The 14,758-nt window shown below is 46.1% G+C and overlaps 2 protein-coding genes across 2 annotated transcripts in view; both read left to right on the top strand.

Moving 5' to 3' along the window:
* The first annotated feature begins 11,523 nt into the window (after nt 1-11,523).
* RCAN1 (regulator of calcineurin 1) overlaps nt 11,524-14,758 on the top strand; it is a 69,158-nt gene continuing 65,923 nt past the window's right edge. Inside the window, exon 1 of the mRNA XM_075911378.1 lies at nt 11,524-12,054. Within this exon, the coding sequence (XP_075767493.1) occupies nt 11,764-12,054 (291 nt within the window). The 5' untranslated portion in view covers nt 11,524-11,763. The remainder of the gene's footprint in view (nt 12,055-14,758) is intronic.
* Nucleotides 12,035-14,758, top strand: part of KCNE1 (potassium voltage-gated channel subfamily E regulatory subunit 1) — a 143,112-nt gene continuing 140,388 nt past the window's right edge. The window contains exon 1 of the mRNA XM_075911422.1: nt 12,035-12,054. The gene's annotated coding sequence lies outside the window, so the exon portion shown is untranslated. The remainder of the gene's footprint in view (nt 12,055-14,758) is intronic.

The raw sequence follows: 14,758 nt of genomic DNA, 5'->3' as shown, positions 1-14,758 counted from the left end.
TCTTGTTAGGTTTCAATTTTTCTCAAGTAAATTGAAGACTTTATTGGAATGACAAATTACACAAATGAAGCTGAAGTATAAGAAAAACGCAGGCCCTTTAGTTCTCTGTCAGAGACAGACATGACATTCCTAGACTACGTGTCCTCTATTTGTCATTAATGTCCATACCAGTGGCACACTACTGGTGGCCCCCAGCTTGCAACGCGATTGGTTCCTGGAGAAGCGTCGCCAAGTCGGGGGCATCGTAACTCAAATCCTCATTTACGATAGGTGCCGTGCACTGTTGTAAATGTGGGCCCATTACAAAAATGGTTGTAAGTGCGGGGGGTCAGTACGTGGGCATCCGGAAGTCGGGGGTTTCCTGTACTATGTAGCGTGATGCTATCTCTGTACCTGCTCCCCAGAATCAGGCATATCAAAATCCAACTTTAGGCCTTTTTTTTAACCTGGTCTTTGCTATTGTGTTGTTTTTATTATACCTTTTCAAAGGTATTTACCGATTCAACTTATTTGCGCAGTAACGTTTTGTAAATTGCGCTGTAAAGTAAATCAATAACTGGATATCATCTTATTGATTGCTCCTGAAATCAGTGGCTTGTTAATTTTGACATCAGTGTTACCTTTCTCTTCCCAATTAACCTTCCAATAGCATATTTTGAAAGTCAGTAAGGAATACATGCTAAACTGATATGTTCCTATAATGAAGAGGTATTGACATTTCACTACTAAATCTGGGGATGATATGCAAAGGCGCCAATGGCATTTGTGACTTCAGGATGGTAGGTACAATATAAACGAATACAGAAGGACACATTCCTTGCCCAGATCAGCTTCCAATCTAATTAAAGACAAGTTCCAGCAAGTGTGCATAACAAACAATAGGAGAGAATGGATGATAACTTAGGACAACAATAACAAGATAAATTATAATACAACTTGGTGGTTCTGAATCGGTTACTTAAACTTTGTATTTTATCTTTTTGAAAATTCCCCATTATTTGTGCTCCCTTAACAAGTGGTGTTCTTTCTTTTAGCTTTGATCAAGGGATTCTGGGCTACCTATTACCAGAGGTGCCGATAGGTTGTGTAAGCCCCTGGGCAAGTGGCTCCATGCTCCTGGAAAGGGTAGGCCAGGGGCAGCCAGCCCTACATGCCATTGCACCCCCTAGCCCTCAGAGTTGCCTGATGTGCCACAATTTAAAGGGCCTGAATTTGTGTATTTCTGTCTTGTCCCCCACACAGATGACTTCCTCTATACCTAATATTACTAGTCCCTTTGAAAAAAAAGTCAGCATTTACCTCAGATGATGATGATACAGCTCCTTCCAAAATAAGCCACCTACTCCATGTGAAGCTGGGAGCTTACCCACAGTAAGGGGACTATTGGTCTTTTACTGATACTTAGAGGGAGAGGAGGGGAGTTGACTGGCTAGCTTCCAGTATTGAAAGGAAGGGGAACGGTCAATGAGAAATCAGAACCTTGGGACTGACAATCTCCAGTGACAATGGGGAGAGGCCAGTGCTCCAGGTCAGCTAGATTTACAGAGTAGGCAGGCAAATGAGGGGATCAGGAGTCTGGGGGTCCCATCCTCCTCCATGTGAGCTCAATTTGCCTGGGTCAGACAGAGTGGGGGTGAACTAAAGAGATAGCAGAGGCCTGAGCTAGGGAGCAGACAGATCCATGCTGGGAGCAGGGCTGCAGCAACAAAAGCAGCCCTGGAAGCAGATCAATGCTAGGGCAGAGTCGCACAAGCAGCCCAGAGAGTAGATCCTATGCTGGGAAAACTGTAGTGACCAGAGCCAGAAGATCCAGAGAAGCAGTTCAGGGGGCTAGAGGCAGAGTAGCATCTGTGCTGACAGTAAGTCTAGGCAGGGCCAGCTTGAGCCATTCCGGTGCCCTGGGCTGCGGGCGCGTGACACATGCGTGGCTCCAACCCCGGGCGCATGGCACATGCGCGGCCCTGCCTTGGGTGCACGGCGCATGCACGGCCCCGCCCCCCAGCGTGCTGAGTATCTTACAGCTGCAATTGGGCACGCGGCGCCTGATTGCATCTCTAAGGGGTGCCGCACGGCCCCAGGTGCATGATGGCAGCTCTAAGGGGCTCTGTGCAGATTCAGGGGGACAGCGGTTCCCAAATTTTTTGACAAGGGGACCAGTAAATCCATTCACGAGCTTTTGGAGGACTGATAACATTCATTTGCATATTCATTAAGCAAATGATGAACATGCAAATAAGTTGTTTTTGGTTCTCCCAAAGCCCCCAGTGCCAGCTTTAGTAAAGCTTTTGATACAGTCACCCACAGTATTCTTGCCAGCAAGTTAAGGGAATATGGATTGGATAAATGGACTGTAAGATGGATAGAAAACTGGCTAGACCAGGGTTCCCCAAACTTTTTACTTTAGTTGGAACCCATTTTTTTTCAGTACTGTTTTTTGCAGCCCAAAAATATAAATGCATATAAAAAAAATGAAAAATGAATAAATTTTCACTGTTTCACCCGGCTGCGTCCTCCGCCCAGCCAGGGCCTGGGGGACCCGGTGCTGCACGGGCACTCCGGGAGGTGGGAGCAGGAGCAGATTGGGGGTAGGGTAGCTGACTAGGAGGGAGGGTGCAAGGAAGGGACTTGGGTAGGAGTTGGACGTCCCTGGTCTGGTACCCTGACTGGTCCCAGATGAGGGATTTTTGGACCAGGGGAGGTCATTTCAGGGATCCTGGTTCCCCCCTCTCCACTAGGCTTCTTTGCACCTCCCTGCCCTGCAATCCAACTGAGCTGCTCACCCCCACTGGTTCCCTGCATCTCCCCCAAAACCATCCCCCACAATCCAAGGGAGCGCAGCACCAGTTTCCTGCAGCCCCTCACAGCCCAGCTGAGCTACCCTTCTGTTCCCTATGCCTTCCCCCATCCACCTCAGCCCAGTTGAGCCCCCACTGGTTCCCTGCATGCCTCCCCCACAGCACAGCTGAGCCCCATTTCCCTGCATCTCCCCGCAAGCCCTGCAGAACTGCTGAGCTCAGCTCTGTTTTCCTGCCCCTTCCTCCCCTTGAGTCTAGCCCCGGGTTCTCGGTACCTTCCTCCTCCTGCAGCCAAACTGGGCTCTGAGCCCCGCACGTGCCCCTCTCAACCCCCCGCAGCCCATCTCAGCCCAGCACCCCTCACCTCTTCACTCTCACAGCCCAGCTGAGCTCTGTTTCTCTGCACCTTCCCCCAAACCGCACAGACATGCTGAGCCCAGCGCTGATTCTCTGCCCCCCCTACTTCTCCTTGAGTCCAGCGCCAGGTTCCCAGCACCTTCCTCCTCCTGCATCCCAGGTGAGCCCTGCACCTCACGCCCCTTCCCCTCCCCCCCCACAGCCCAGCCTGGTGGCCCCCTAGGGTAGCACCCCCCTGCTATGCCGCTGCCGGGGGCCCAGAACATCCAGCTGCATCTTCCGTCCAGCCTGGCCCAGGGCTTGGAGGACCCAGCGCCGCACAGGCACTCCAGGAACCCAGAACACCCCGGCAGCCACGCTGAGGCCCGGTATTTTTTTCCTGTGGACCGGTACCGGGCTGCCACCCACAGTTTGGGAAATGCTTCGGAGGGGATCATAATCAGCATGGGAGTGAGGGAGCTGACACTGGGAAGATCCAAGAACTTGAAGGTGCGTAGCCAGCTCCAGAACATGTGTCCAACTCACAACATCCCTGCAGCACAACCAGAGCCTGAAGAGGAGGCCTGGAGCATGTGAGAAACAGACTGGGAACTGCCTTTACGTTCCAGAGACTGTTGTTTGCAACGTTCCCTGCCACAGAGTGGGGTGAGACGTTTTCTTTTAATCTTTCCCATTTTTTTGTTTAATCGATTGCTGTTTAATAAATTGTATTTGCTTTAAACTGTATGTAATGATCAGTGGGTCAAAGAAGCATCTAGTGCAGAGCAAGCACTGTGGAGAGAGGACACCCTAGCCCCTGCCCAAAGTGACCAGAACAAAGCTGGGAGGTGACCCCTAGGATGTCTGGGCCTAGCCTTTTGGGGGTGTTAGGGACTCTGCCTCACAGAAGAGGAAGGGGATCTCCTGAGGTCAGGAGGCCTCTGGGTAAAGGAAGTGGGAGTGAAGACTCTGATCATTTCACTAGTCTATTTCACCAGGGTAATGTAGAAGCCAGGACATTTCCCCACAATAGTGGAACCATTCCCCTGCTTACACAAGTACCCAAAGACTTTCTCCTTGTTGTTGTTTCTGTTTTGGGGACAGGAATAGGTCCTTGTAAGCTCCAGGAGCAATAGGGAAGAATACTGATTATGAAGTATGTGCTGCATTGACACTGCTCTCCACAGTTATTAAGGTGCTGGGCCCTGCCCATTACCTGACTTCCTCATACCAGGTACTATCCCACTTCTTCCATGCTTTGCCCACCCAGTGGTAACTCTTCGTACCCAGAGATCTCGCAAAAGTCTGGAAATATATCACTGTGGCACCTGTGCCTACATAGGCACTATCCTCTGGCAGTGCTAAGAGGGGAGAGAGTTGAGCCTGTATGTAGAAAATTCTTGTTCTGTAGGAGCATGACTGGCTTCAATTGGAGCTGTCTGTGCCTTATTCTGGCTCTGCCCAGGAGTGTAACTCAACCCCAATGAGGCAGAATCAATCATGAGAAGCCAGATAAAGGTCTGAATCATGGTCATAGAAAGTTGACACCAGGGTGAGAAATGGGAATTGGTATTAGGCCTTTTGATATAAACAAAATCCTAAAAACCCTCAACTCTTCCGCATTCTTTTTGTAGCATATCTTTAGCTGAGCAATAATCTGATGAACGAATGTGATTTGGTTGGATGACATTTGAATCCCAGTTTATAAACTGATTAGTGTGCTGGTTTCCTCTAGTGTGACTTTAAAATCTTGATGACTTTAAAACAGGGATAAATAAAGTCTCAATACACATAGATAACATGTCACACAATACCATTCCCTTACATATATTTACAGGGTCCCTTGATCTGATTTCACAAAAAATGCACTGAATACACATAGGCTGCGTCTAGACTGGCATGATTTTCCGGAAATGCTTTTAACGGAAAAGTTTTCTGTTAAAAGCATTTTTGGAACAGAGCGTCTAGATTGGCACGGACGCTTTTCCGCAAAAGCACTTTTTGCGGAAAAGCGTCCGTGCCAATCTAGACGTGCTTTACCGCAAAAAAGCCCCGATCGCCATTTTCACAATCGGGGCTTTTTTGCAGAAAACAAGTCTGAGCTGTCTACACTGGCCCTTTTGCGCAAAAGCTTTGCGCAAAAGGGACTTTAGCCTGAACGGGAGCAGAATAGTATTTCCACAAGAAGCACTGATTTCTTACAATAGGAAGTCAGTGCTTTTGTGGAAATTCAAGTGGCCAGTGTAGACAGTTGGCAAGTTTTTCCGGAAAAGCGGCTGATTTTCCAGAAAAACTGGCCAGTCTAGACACAGCCTTAATGAGTAGAAGCATAGGCGTATTGGGCTTGTTTGTTCTGTATGTGTTGGTATAACCAATCTGCTTTTGGGTATGTCTACACTACCCCGCTAGTTCGAACTAGCGGGGGTAATTTAGTCATCCGCAGTTGCAAATGAAGCCCGGGATTTGAATTTCCCAGGCTTCATTTACATGAAGCCGGCCGGCGCCATTTTTAAATGCCGGCTAGGTCGGACCCCGTGCCGCGCGGCTACACGCGGCACGGACTATTAGTTCGGATTAGGCTTCTAATCCGAACTAGCTGTACACCTCGTTCCATGACAACCTAGCCGGCATTTAAAAATGGCGCCGGCTGGCTTCATGCTAGTTCGAACTAGCGGGGTAGTGTAGACATACCCTCAGAGAGGTAAGAACTTTGTTTTCATTCCCAGTGTTAAAACAAATCTTATAAAAGATTTCCATTTCATGTCATGAGCCACTAGGTGGTGGTGTTTACTCGTCGCACTGTACAAAACAGAAAAATTGTTACTTGTTACTGCAGGGCTGTGTCTACACTGGCATGAATTTCCGGAACTGCTTAAAATGGAATACTATTCCGTTTTCAGTTTTTCCGGAAAAGGAGCGTCTACATTGGCAGGCTGCTTTTCCAGAAAAGCCCTTTTTCCGGAAAAGCACCTGTGGCCAATGTAGATGCGCTTTTCCGGAAAAGAGCCCCGATCGTCATTTTCGCGATCGGGGCTTTTTTCCAGAAATGACTACTGGGCTGTCTACACTGGCCCTTTTCCGGAACAATGTTCCGGAATAAGGACTTATGCCCGAGTGGGAGCAGAATAGTTTTTCCGGAATAGCGGCTGATTTTGTACAGTAGAGCATCGTTGCTTTTCTGGAAATTCAAGGGCCAGTGTAGACAGCTCGCAGCTTATTCCGGAAAAGCGGCTGATTTTCCGGAATAAGTGGCCCAGTGTAGACACAGCCAATGTGTACATCATTCTATGATAGAAAGCTTACTTTTCACACTAAAGGAACCTGTACCATTGATCTTATTTTCGCTAGAAATAATAGAGATAGATAGACCTCTGTACACATCCTCAAATCTGAAGTTGGTTGTGCAGGGGTCTATCTCTATTCCCCCACCCCTTAGATTTGAATAGTTTATCTCAGACCATCCATATGTTGGTTTTCCCTGCATATTTAACAATAAAGAGGCAGAATGGTCTTGTGGTTAAAGGCATGGGACTGGGATTCAGGTGACGGCCTTCAATATTTAATTCTGCTGCAGACTTTCAATATGATGTAGGGGCAAAACTCTGCCTTAGTACCCTATTTGTAAAATAGGGCTAATGCTTTCTTTTTGTCTTTCCTATTTAGACTGTAGGTCAATAGGGCAGAAACTTATCTTTTACCGTATATTTGTACAGTGTCAAGAACATGAGGCCCCGATCTACCTAGACCTGTAGGTAGTACTGTAATACAAAAACAATAAATAATATGGCTGCCTTTTAAGAATCTGGAATTTGAGTTACAGTTACCAAACAGTGGGCATTCAGATACAATGAGGAGTGTAGTACAAGATTAAGTATCTTGCAATATAACACATAAGCAAGATAACAGGATTCATGTTTCACAATGAAAAATGTTAAGTTAATAATTTCAGTCTAAGCATTTTGAAGATGAACTGCTCTATCACTTTTTATTAGAGAAAGGAACAAACATTGTTATTGAAGAAAATGCCCTGTTCACACGTATAAAGGAAATTATTATTTGAATTAAATTTTAATGATACAGATACAGAAGAGGAATTTGTAGATTTAAGAAATGTGTTTGCATGCTAAATCTCAAATCAGATTCTGTTTTTCTTTGCAGATGAAAAAGCTAGGATGTGAGTTTATCTCCAAGAGGAAGATGATTTAAAAACTGATTTTTTTCTGGCTAGAACAGTGAATCTGAATAAATTTACCTTTTTAAATGGCCAGAAATTACTGTTTTCACTGTAATCTTCTTCACCTTCTTGCTGAATGTATTGCAATGGGATGAATTTGGAAGTAATTTAAAACCAGTAACTTATCAGTTTCAAACACAGTACTTTCCACTGTAAAGTCTCTTGACATGTAGATCATTTGAAAAAAGGCCAATAGTACTTAACTGCCTCAGGATGCAATAGCTGAGATAAGTCAAGCAGTAGGGCTGTTGACTTTGTCACAAACTTTACACAATGCTGATTATTAGCTGCATATGGATGCTATGGTAGTTTCTCAGAAGTGCATTAATTTGACATAAACACTTGCTCCATGTTGTATTTGGATGATTAAATTTGTCTACCATAGCAACAACTTATTTTAAGCAATGGTTTCACTGTCTGCCATAACAGATTAATAAATGGATTTTTAAAAACAATGGCACCCCAAGTCTACATTAATTTAGGCTGTTAGCCTGGTTTTATATTTTACTGATGTACTTAGAGATTTTACTGAACATTACACACACACAAAAAAAAGGTTTCTGTAGCCATAGGATAAGATGAATGTTCAAAGAACTGAACTCCAGAGAATGGGAGTTTTGCCATTAAAATTTATAATGGAAACTCAGCATCTACTTTAAGGCTACAAAGAGCCACTTTTCCCTATTGGAACTAGTTATGAAGGAAGTTGAGGTACTCTGCTAAAAAAGAGTCCATTCTGTCAGCCGACAGTCAGGGCAGTGAGTGGTGCGTGTGTGCTATACACCCGAGACTTCAACTGCTGAGACCGGGGTCCCTTGCAGCGGGCAACCTGGAGGACGTTGACGAGCGCCCCAATAAGTTTGCAGGGAGAGCTTATTACACTTCAGATTTTAGCTGCTAGAATCTGTGATTCCTTCGCAGCGGGCAGCCTGGGGGAGGCTGAGAAGTGCCCCAACGGATCTGCCACCTGGGAGTGACACAAATCCAAACGCCCAAGTTCTCCCTATATCTGTCCCTTAAGACTGGCTGAAGTTCTTTTAAATTGTGCCTGGTTCTGTTACAGCAACTGAAGGAGTCAGGTTAAAGCTTAAACAGTTACAGGTTTATTGAGGAAGCTTATAAATCATATGGTTGCAATGGCTATTGTTCTATTTCTTAACTGCTAGCAAAATATAGATCTTAAAAATGGTTACAAAGAAGATAAAGATAGGAAAAACAGAAATAATAGTATCAAGTAACAGCTTAACCTTTAAAGAGCTCTAAGTCTGTGTACACTTAAGACAGAGGACCACATCTAGGTACAATTTTTACCCCCTTCTGTGCCTCTTGACTCCAGCATGTCAGGCCAGGGCCGGTCCCTCAATTCCTAGGAAAGACGAAAATACGAGGTGGGCATCCCCATAGAACCTTGGGAGGTCAAACACCTAACCCGACCAGCAGGTAGAGGGTAGAATGACACTCAAAAGTGAGTGTGTTGCTGTACCCACCTTTATACCCATGGGGTCACGTATTTCTCTTTCTTATCTGTGATGCCAAATAGTGCTGGTCTGCCTTTTGTGAGACCAGTTCTTACAAGGGAGTTGTGAACTTAATTTACACTTGTAAGAGAGATAACTAAATTGGAAGTACTGGGCATTCTTTTCTCAGTGGGAAATTCCTCTTCCAGGGACTGTGTGTTCAGATCAACATGGGTGCCAGCCGGGTACTTCTCGCAGCCTCGAGGCCAGCTTATTGCCTTAATCGTTCTCTCCTCATATCTATGTTTTCAGCTTCTCAGGATCAGATGAGCCAGCATAGACTATGCTGATTTTATTGCTCCTTCTCTGTCCTGTATGCTTCAGGAACCTCAGAGAGGCAAAATAAGATGGATGAGATGGGGTGGGGGGGCTGTCTGGCTACACCTTCTCAACTGATTCATTATAGGAAAGTAGATAGGTTCAGTTAATGGCCAGATATTCGGTATTAAAGAGGTACCTGAAGTGAGAGACCAGCCTAATGTCCTTGGACTATTAAACTGTTTTCCCACTTTTGTTTAGACCTTCCTCTCCTCTTACTGCTTATATGCAGGTGTAGAAAAGTAGGCAGATTTAATGACATACTTCTGTCTTGTACACAAAAATAAAACTTGTGCTGGGGCAAAATTGCTCAGCGTACGTACTTGGACACCAATGCAAATTTTGTAAAGACATGAGCTTCTAAAACTCCTTTTCTTTGGTAGCTTCCCGGGAAATTGATCCCACTTAAACATCTGAAAAAGAATCCTCTCTGTTTATATAATCATGTTTCTCAATTAGCCAGCTAATCCCTATGACATGCTGATCACTCAGGTCCATTCCTAGAGGACAGAGGAGCAGAAAAGTACCTGAATTCTGCTACCTATAAGGAGCTGCTTATATCTCTTGAACAAGAATGTCTTAAACCATCAGCTGTATGTGTACACCCAGAAACCTGCATGTATTTGGAGAGAGATATGTAACACATAGTTGAGATTTTTTTTTAAAGTTATTGTGATCAATACATTCCAAGCAGAGTCCAGATGATGAGGGGGTGAAATGAGAGCACAAATAGTGTTCTAGTTTGGCTTCATTGTAGGGATGGTGGTGTTTATATGCTTGGGACTTTGTAAGGAAGGAAAAGGAAAGAATGAGATGCAAAGATAGGGATGCAGATCCTCAGCTGCTACATTGATTCACTTGGTACAGCTGAGATTGGAAGGAAAGAACATAAGGTTGTCTTTAAATCATCTTTACACCCCCCCTTATAACAGCTATTTAAATCCAAAATATCATTAAACATACGGCAGGCAAAGACAGTTTCCCCCAGAAATAAGGTACCACAAAGAGAATGTAAGTACATGAATAAGGTTAGTTGCATAATTCGACCAGAATAGAAGGTGCAAATGTCCACCTAATGAATGTTGTTGCATGCCTTGATTTCAGAATTTTTGACTCTGTGTTCTGCAAGCATATCTTGAAGAACATAAAATAATCTAAACTTAATGGCTACGTCTAGACTGGCATGATTTTCCGCAAATGCTTTTAATGGAAAAGTTTTTCCGTTAAAAGCATTTGCGGAAAAGAGTGTCTAGATTGGCACGGACGCTTTTCCGCAAAAGCACTTTTTGTGGAAAAGCGTCTGTGCCAATCTAGATGCGGTTTTGTGCAAGAAAGCCCCGATCGCCATTTTCACCATCGGGGCTTTTTTGCACAAAACAGTTTTTAGCTGTCTACACTGGCCCTCTTGCACAAAAACATTTCCAGAAAAGGGCTTTTGCCCAAATTGGAACGTCAAAGTATTTGCGCAAGAAGCACTGATTTCGGACAGTAGAACATCAGTGCTTTTGCGCAAAATCAAGCTGCCAGTGTAGACAGACAGCTGGCAAGTTTTTCTGCAAAAGTGGCTGCTTTTGCGGAAAAACTTGCCCGTCTAGATGCAGCCAATGTGGGTAAGAAATCATGTGCACCTGATCACAAATCACCTGGCACCTTGAACACTTATCCTTAATTTGGTGTATCTAATGCCTCCCCCCCCCACCTCATAGGTTTCCCTATAAGAAGGAGCAATGTACTTTAATGACAAGGCAATACAGTGTGTATATATAAGAGCAAAAGAGATGCCATACTGCTTCAAGCCATGGTTCAGATAACCCACTTTCCTGTAACAGTTGTGCACAGCAGAGCTCCATTGGAAGTGTACATAAAAGAGCCATTATGGTATGATCCATTCCCATCATGCTGCCTGTTTCTTGTAGGGGAGAGGTCTTCCATTGCCTCAAACATGGCCTGGACTGTCTTGGTTAATAGACAGAGTTGAACTTATTTTCCATAAACTGATCCAAAGTTTTTGTTTTTTTTTTAATCTGGTTGTACTTTTCCCTCTCAACCAGCATCCACGCCGCAATGAGTTCCCCAGCTTCCTGGTTCAGTGTATGGGACAAGTACTTCCTCGTGGTTGTACAAAACTCGCTGCCTAATTAATTACAGGGGCGGAGCCCTGGCTTTTGCAGTGCTGAGAAGATAAATGTGCACAAAGCAGTAACAAGCTCTGGCTTTACCTTCTGCCAACTTTCCCCTCTCTGACCACCCCGACTTTCACAGGAAGCCAAAACCCCCTTGCAGAGCCAGGCAGCCCCGGGCCGGCCGTTCACCCCAGCCTCGCGCCCCGCTTGCCCGCAGCCAATCAGAACGAAGCGCGACGAGGCAACCCGCGCGTCCAAGTGCGCCGGCCCCAAGGCGCTGAGGGCCCCGCTGCTGGGCTGAGGGAGCGCGAGCCGCTGCCCTCACCCAAGATGGCGACCGGGACTCGGGCGGGCGGCCGGGTCACCTGTTGAGGGGGAGGCCGCGGCGCCTCATTTGCGGCGGGGAAGGAGTTAAACGCCGGGGCCGCCGTGTCTGGCCCATGGAGAGTGAGGGCGCCAGCACTAGCACTAGCAGCAGCTTGCCCGGCGCGGCGAGTGGGAGGGGCCTGGCAGGCAGCGAGGGGCAGCCACGGGAGCCGCAGCCCCGAGAGGAGGAGGAGGAAGAGGAGGAGGCGGCGGCAGCAACGCTGCTGCTGCCGGCGGCGGACGACGACGAGTCCGACTGGAGCTTCATCGACTGCGAGATGGAGGCGGTGGGGCTGCGGGACCTGCCCACCGCCACCATCGCCTGCAACCTGGACCCGCGAGTCTTCCAGGACAGCCTGTGCCGGGTGAGCCGCCGGGGCGGGCCGCTCCCTGTGTGGCCTTTCCCCTCCCGGGAGGGGGGGGGGCGGCAGCGGGCTGGGCTCGGAGCCGGGCGTGGCGGAGGGTGCCCTGGGAGAGCTTGTCGGCCCCCTTGGTGGTTGCAGCGGCCCGTCCTGGGACCTCGCCCCGCTAGGGCACAGCGAGCCGGAGCAGACGCTGCCCGAGCCCTGGCGTGCCCCCTGCCTGCCCGACCGCGTGTGCGGGGCGCGCGGGGTGACGGGCAGCCGGGCACGGGGCGGTTGGTGGCCGTTGGTCAGGAGCAGCGGCTGGCGGAGCTTAACCGTCCGGGGCAGCTGAGCCGGTTGGGAGCCAAGTCGGCGGCGGGCGGGTGGGTGGAGCGTTTGTGGCGCGTGCCTGGTGCCTTGGCCACGCGCTGTTCGACCTGCGCGATCCAGGCGCCCCTCCCCCGACTGTACGGAGAACGCGGTGGAAGATGCGGTGCTCTGGCTGCACCTCCACGTGGAGGAAGCAAATGGCAATTCTTGGTCGTCATCAGTGATGGGTTGTGTGTTAGCCTGATTCACCGTAAGCAGAATAATTGTGAAACCAAAACAAATACATTCAGGTGGGTTCCGAACTTGGTTTTTTGATACCTACTCCTGTGCGTAAAGTCTCAGAGAGGTGGCAGCGTTAGTCTGTAACTTAAAAAAACGAGTAGTCCTAGACTATAAGTTTTGTTTCTCTCTGTGTGTCTCACTCCCCCCATGAGCTTTTGTGGGCAAAACCCACTTCCTCAGATGAGCAAAGACCTGTACTGAGGTGTTTTCAGGTTGGAGGCCAGGGTCCCTAGCATGAGGATTTAGTTATAAAGAAATCTATAATTTAAAATAATTAGTTTCTTAATATACTAGGCAAAGACTCTTCAAATATCCAGGGCTTAATTAAACTTAAAATGCATCAGTAGCCCTGCTGTGGCACTTCAATGAAATTTGCTGCCTGTGCAGATGGACCTTGGTGTCCAAATAGTTCTGAAGTAGTAGCCACTACAGTAGCTAGGAATTACTCCACCTCCTGGAGAAGTGGTGGCTTTGTCCATGGGAAAAGCCCTCCAGTAAATGGCACTGTAAACACCGGAAGTTAGGTTGGTATAACTGTGTTGCTCTGGTGTGGATTTTCCATATCCCTGAGCTATGCACATATATTTTGCCACCATAAATTCCTTGCATAGACTAAACCTCACATGCTTAATTTCACTACTTTCAGTAGTCTCCTTGAAGTTGAGGAGACTGAGTTCACAGATTTACATGAGTAAATTTAAGTGACTGAGTAAATGTTTACAGGACCAGGGTCTTCTGTTGTAAACAGACCTCTTTGCTTGTTACACTTTTAATAAACCATGCATTATTAATAAGAAAAAATATAAATTAGCTGTTTCACTAAATGTGTGAGTATCATCCTGGATGGAAGAAATGTAATGAGTAAGTTGCATTCTTTATTGTTCATAGTTCATTTCACTGTTGGGGTCTATTGTAATGTCTGCCTTAAACACTGCAGGGGATTTGTTTAGTTTTTAAATCAGCTGTTTTTGCTGTTTTTAAAACTTGAGTAAATCTTTGTTCTTTAGCTTTTATAAAATCATCTTTTTATAATATTCAGCGTTAAAGGCCGCTATATATGCACTATGTATGTATGTATGTATTTAAAAAGACAGCTACTGGTTGTCATGGCAGTAGACCAGTAGTGTGTTTCTCAGATTCCAGACAATTACAGTTCATTAAAGATGAGATGCTACATTTTTAGAAATTGATAACAATATTAAGTTCTCACTTTGGAATTTAAGCATTTACATTTTAAGGTTGTATTTGCTTTAAAACACTATAGTTTTTTAATTTTTCCTGTATCTTTTAGGATTTAGTATCTTGTTAATGTGCCACTGCCACTGATAAGTTGTGCATGTATCAGAGAAAAAATAGACGTGGTATACATTAGGGATGTAAAATTTCTATTAATTGGCTAATTGAATAGTCAATGCAGTTTGCATTGACTATTCAATTAGTTGATAAGGGCTCCTCTGCCTTTCAAAGGCGAAAGCACTACGGGAAGCACAGGGCCAGCGGGGACTTGAACATTCCCTTGCTGGCCCTGGGCTGCACATGGCATTTCAAAGTGGCAGTGCCACGTGGAGCCCAGGGTCTGGCCCCGGCTCCACGTGCCACTGCCGCTTTGAAGCACCTGCTTTACTCCCCCCTTGCTGCCCCTTTCTAATAGGAGAAGCAACTAGTCGATTATCCTATATTCATTTGCTTATTGGATAGTCGACTAGTCATTCACAACCCTAGTATACATATTCTTTTTCAAGACTAAGGAAAACCAAAGCTGGTAACATGCATATAGCACTGTATTATAAGTGTTGTGTAGATGGATGAGGAATAGGTTTTGATTTTGCCAATACAGGAACCAGTAGCCATTAAAAAAACATCTGGAATTTATAATCCTAATTCATGCAGTAAGAGGTGGAGTCCTAAAACTTTTTTTCTACTGAAAGTACAATTTTTATAGTAAAAAATGTCAGATTGTGAGGGAGTATTGACATTAAGAAACTCATTTAATGTGGCATGTGAACCAAGCCCCCCAGCCAGTTAACCGGTTACTTTGGCAAGCAAGCCGGTAAGAGTCATGTTAACCAGTTATCCCTATTAGGGATGTAAAGGGTTATTAAAATACATTTTT

The sequence above is a fragment of the Pelodiscus sinensis genome, chromosome 1 (genome assembly GCF_049634645.1).
Source record: "Pelodiscus sinensis isolate JC-2024 chromosome 1, ASM4963464v1, whole genome shotgun sequence".
In the NCBI taxonomy this organism is placed as follows: domain Eukaryota; kingdom Metazoa; phylum Chordata; order Testudines; family Trionychidae; genus Pelodiscus; species Pelodiscus sinensis.
The sequence above is the reverse complement of the archived record's forward strand: the minus strand, read 5'-3'. Positions and strand labels throughout refer to the sequence as shown.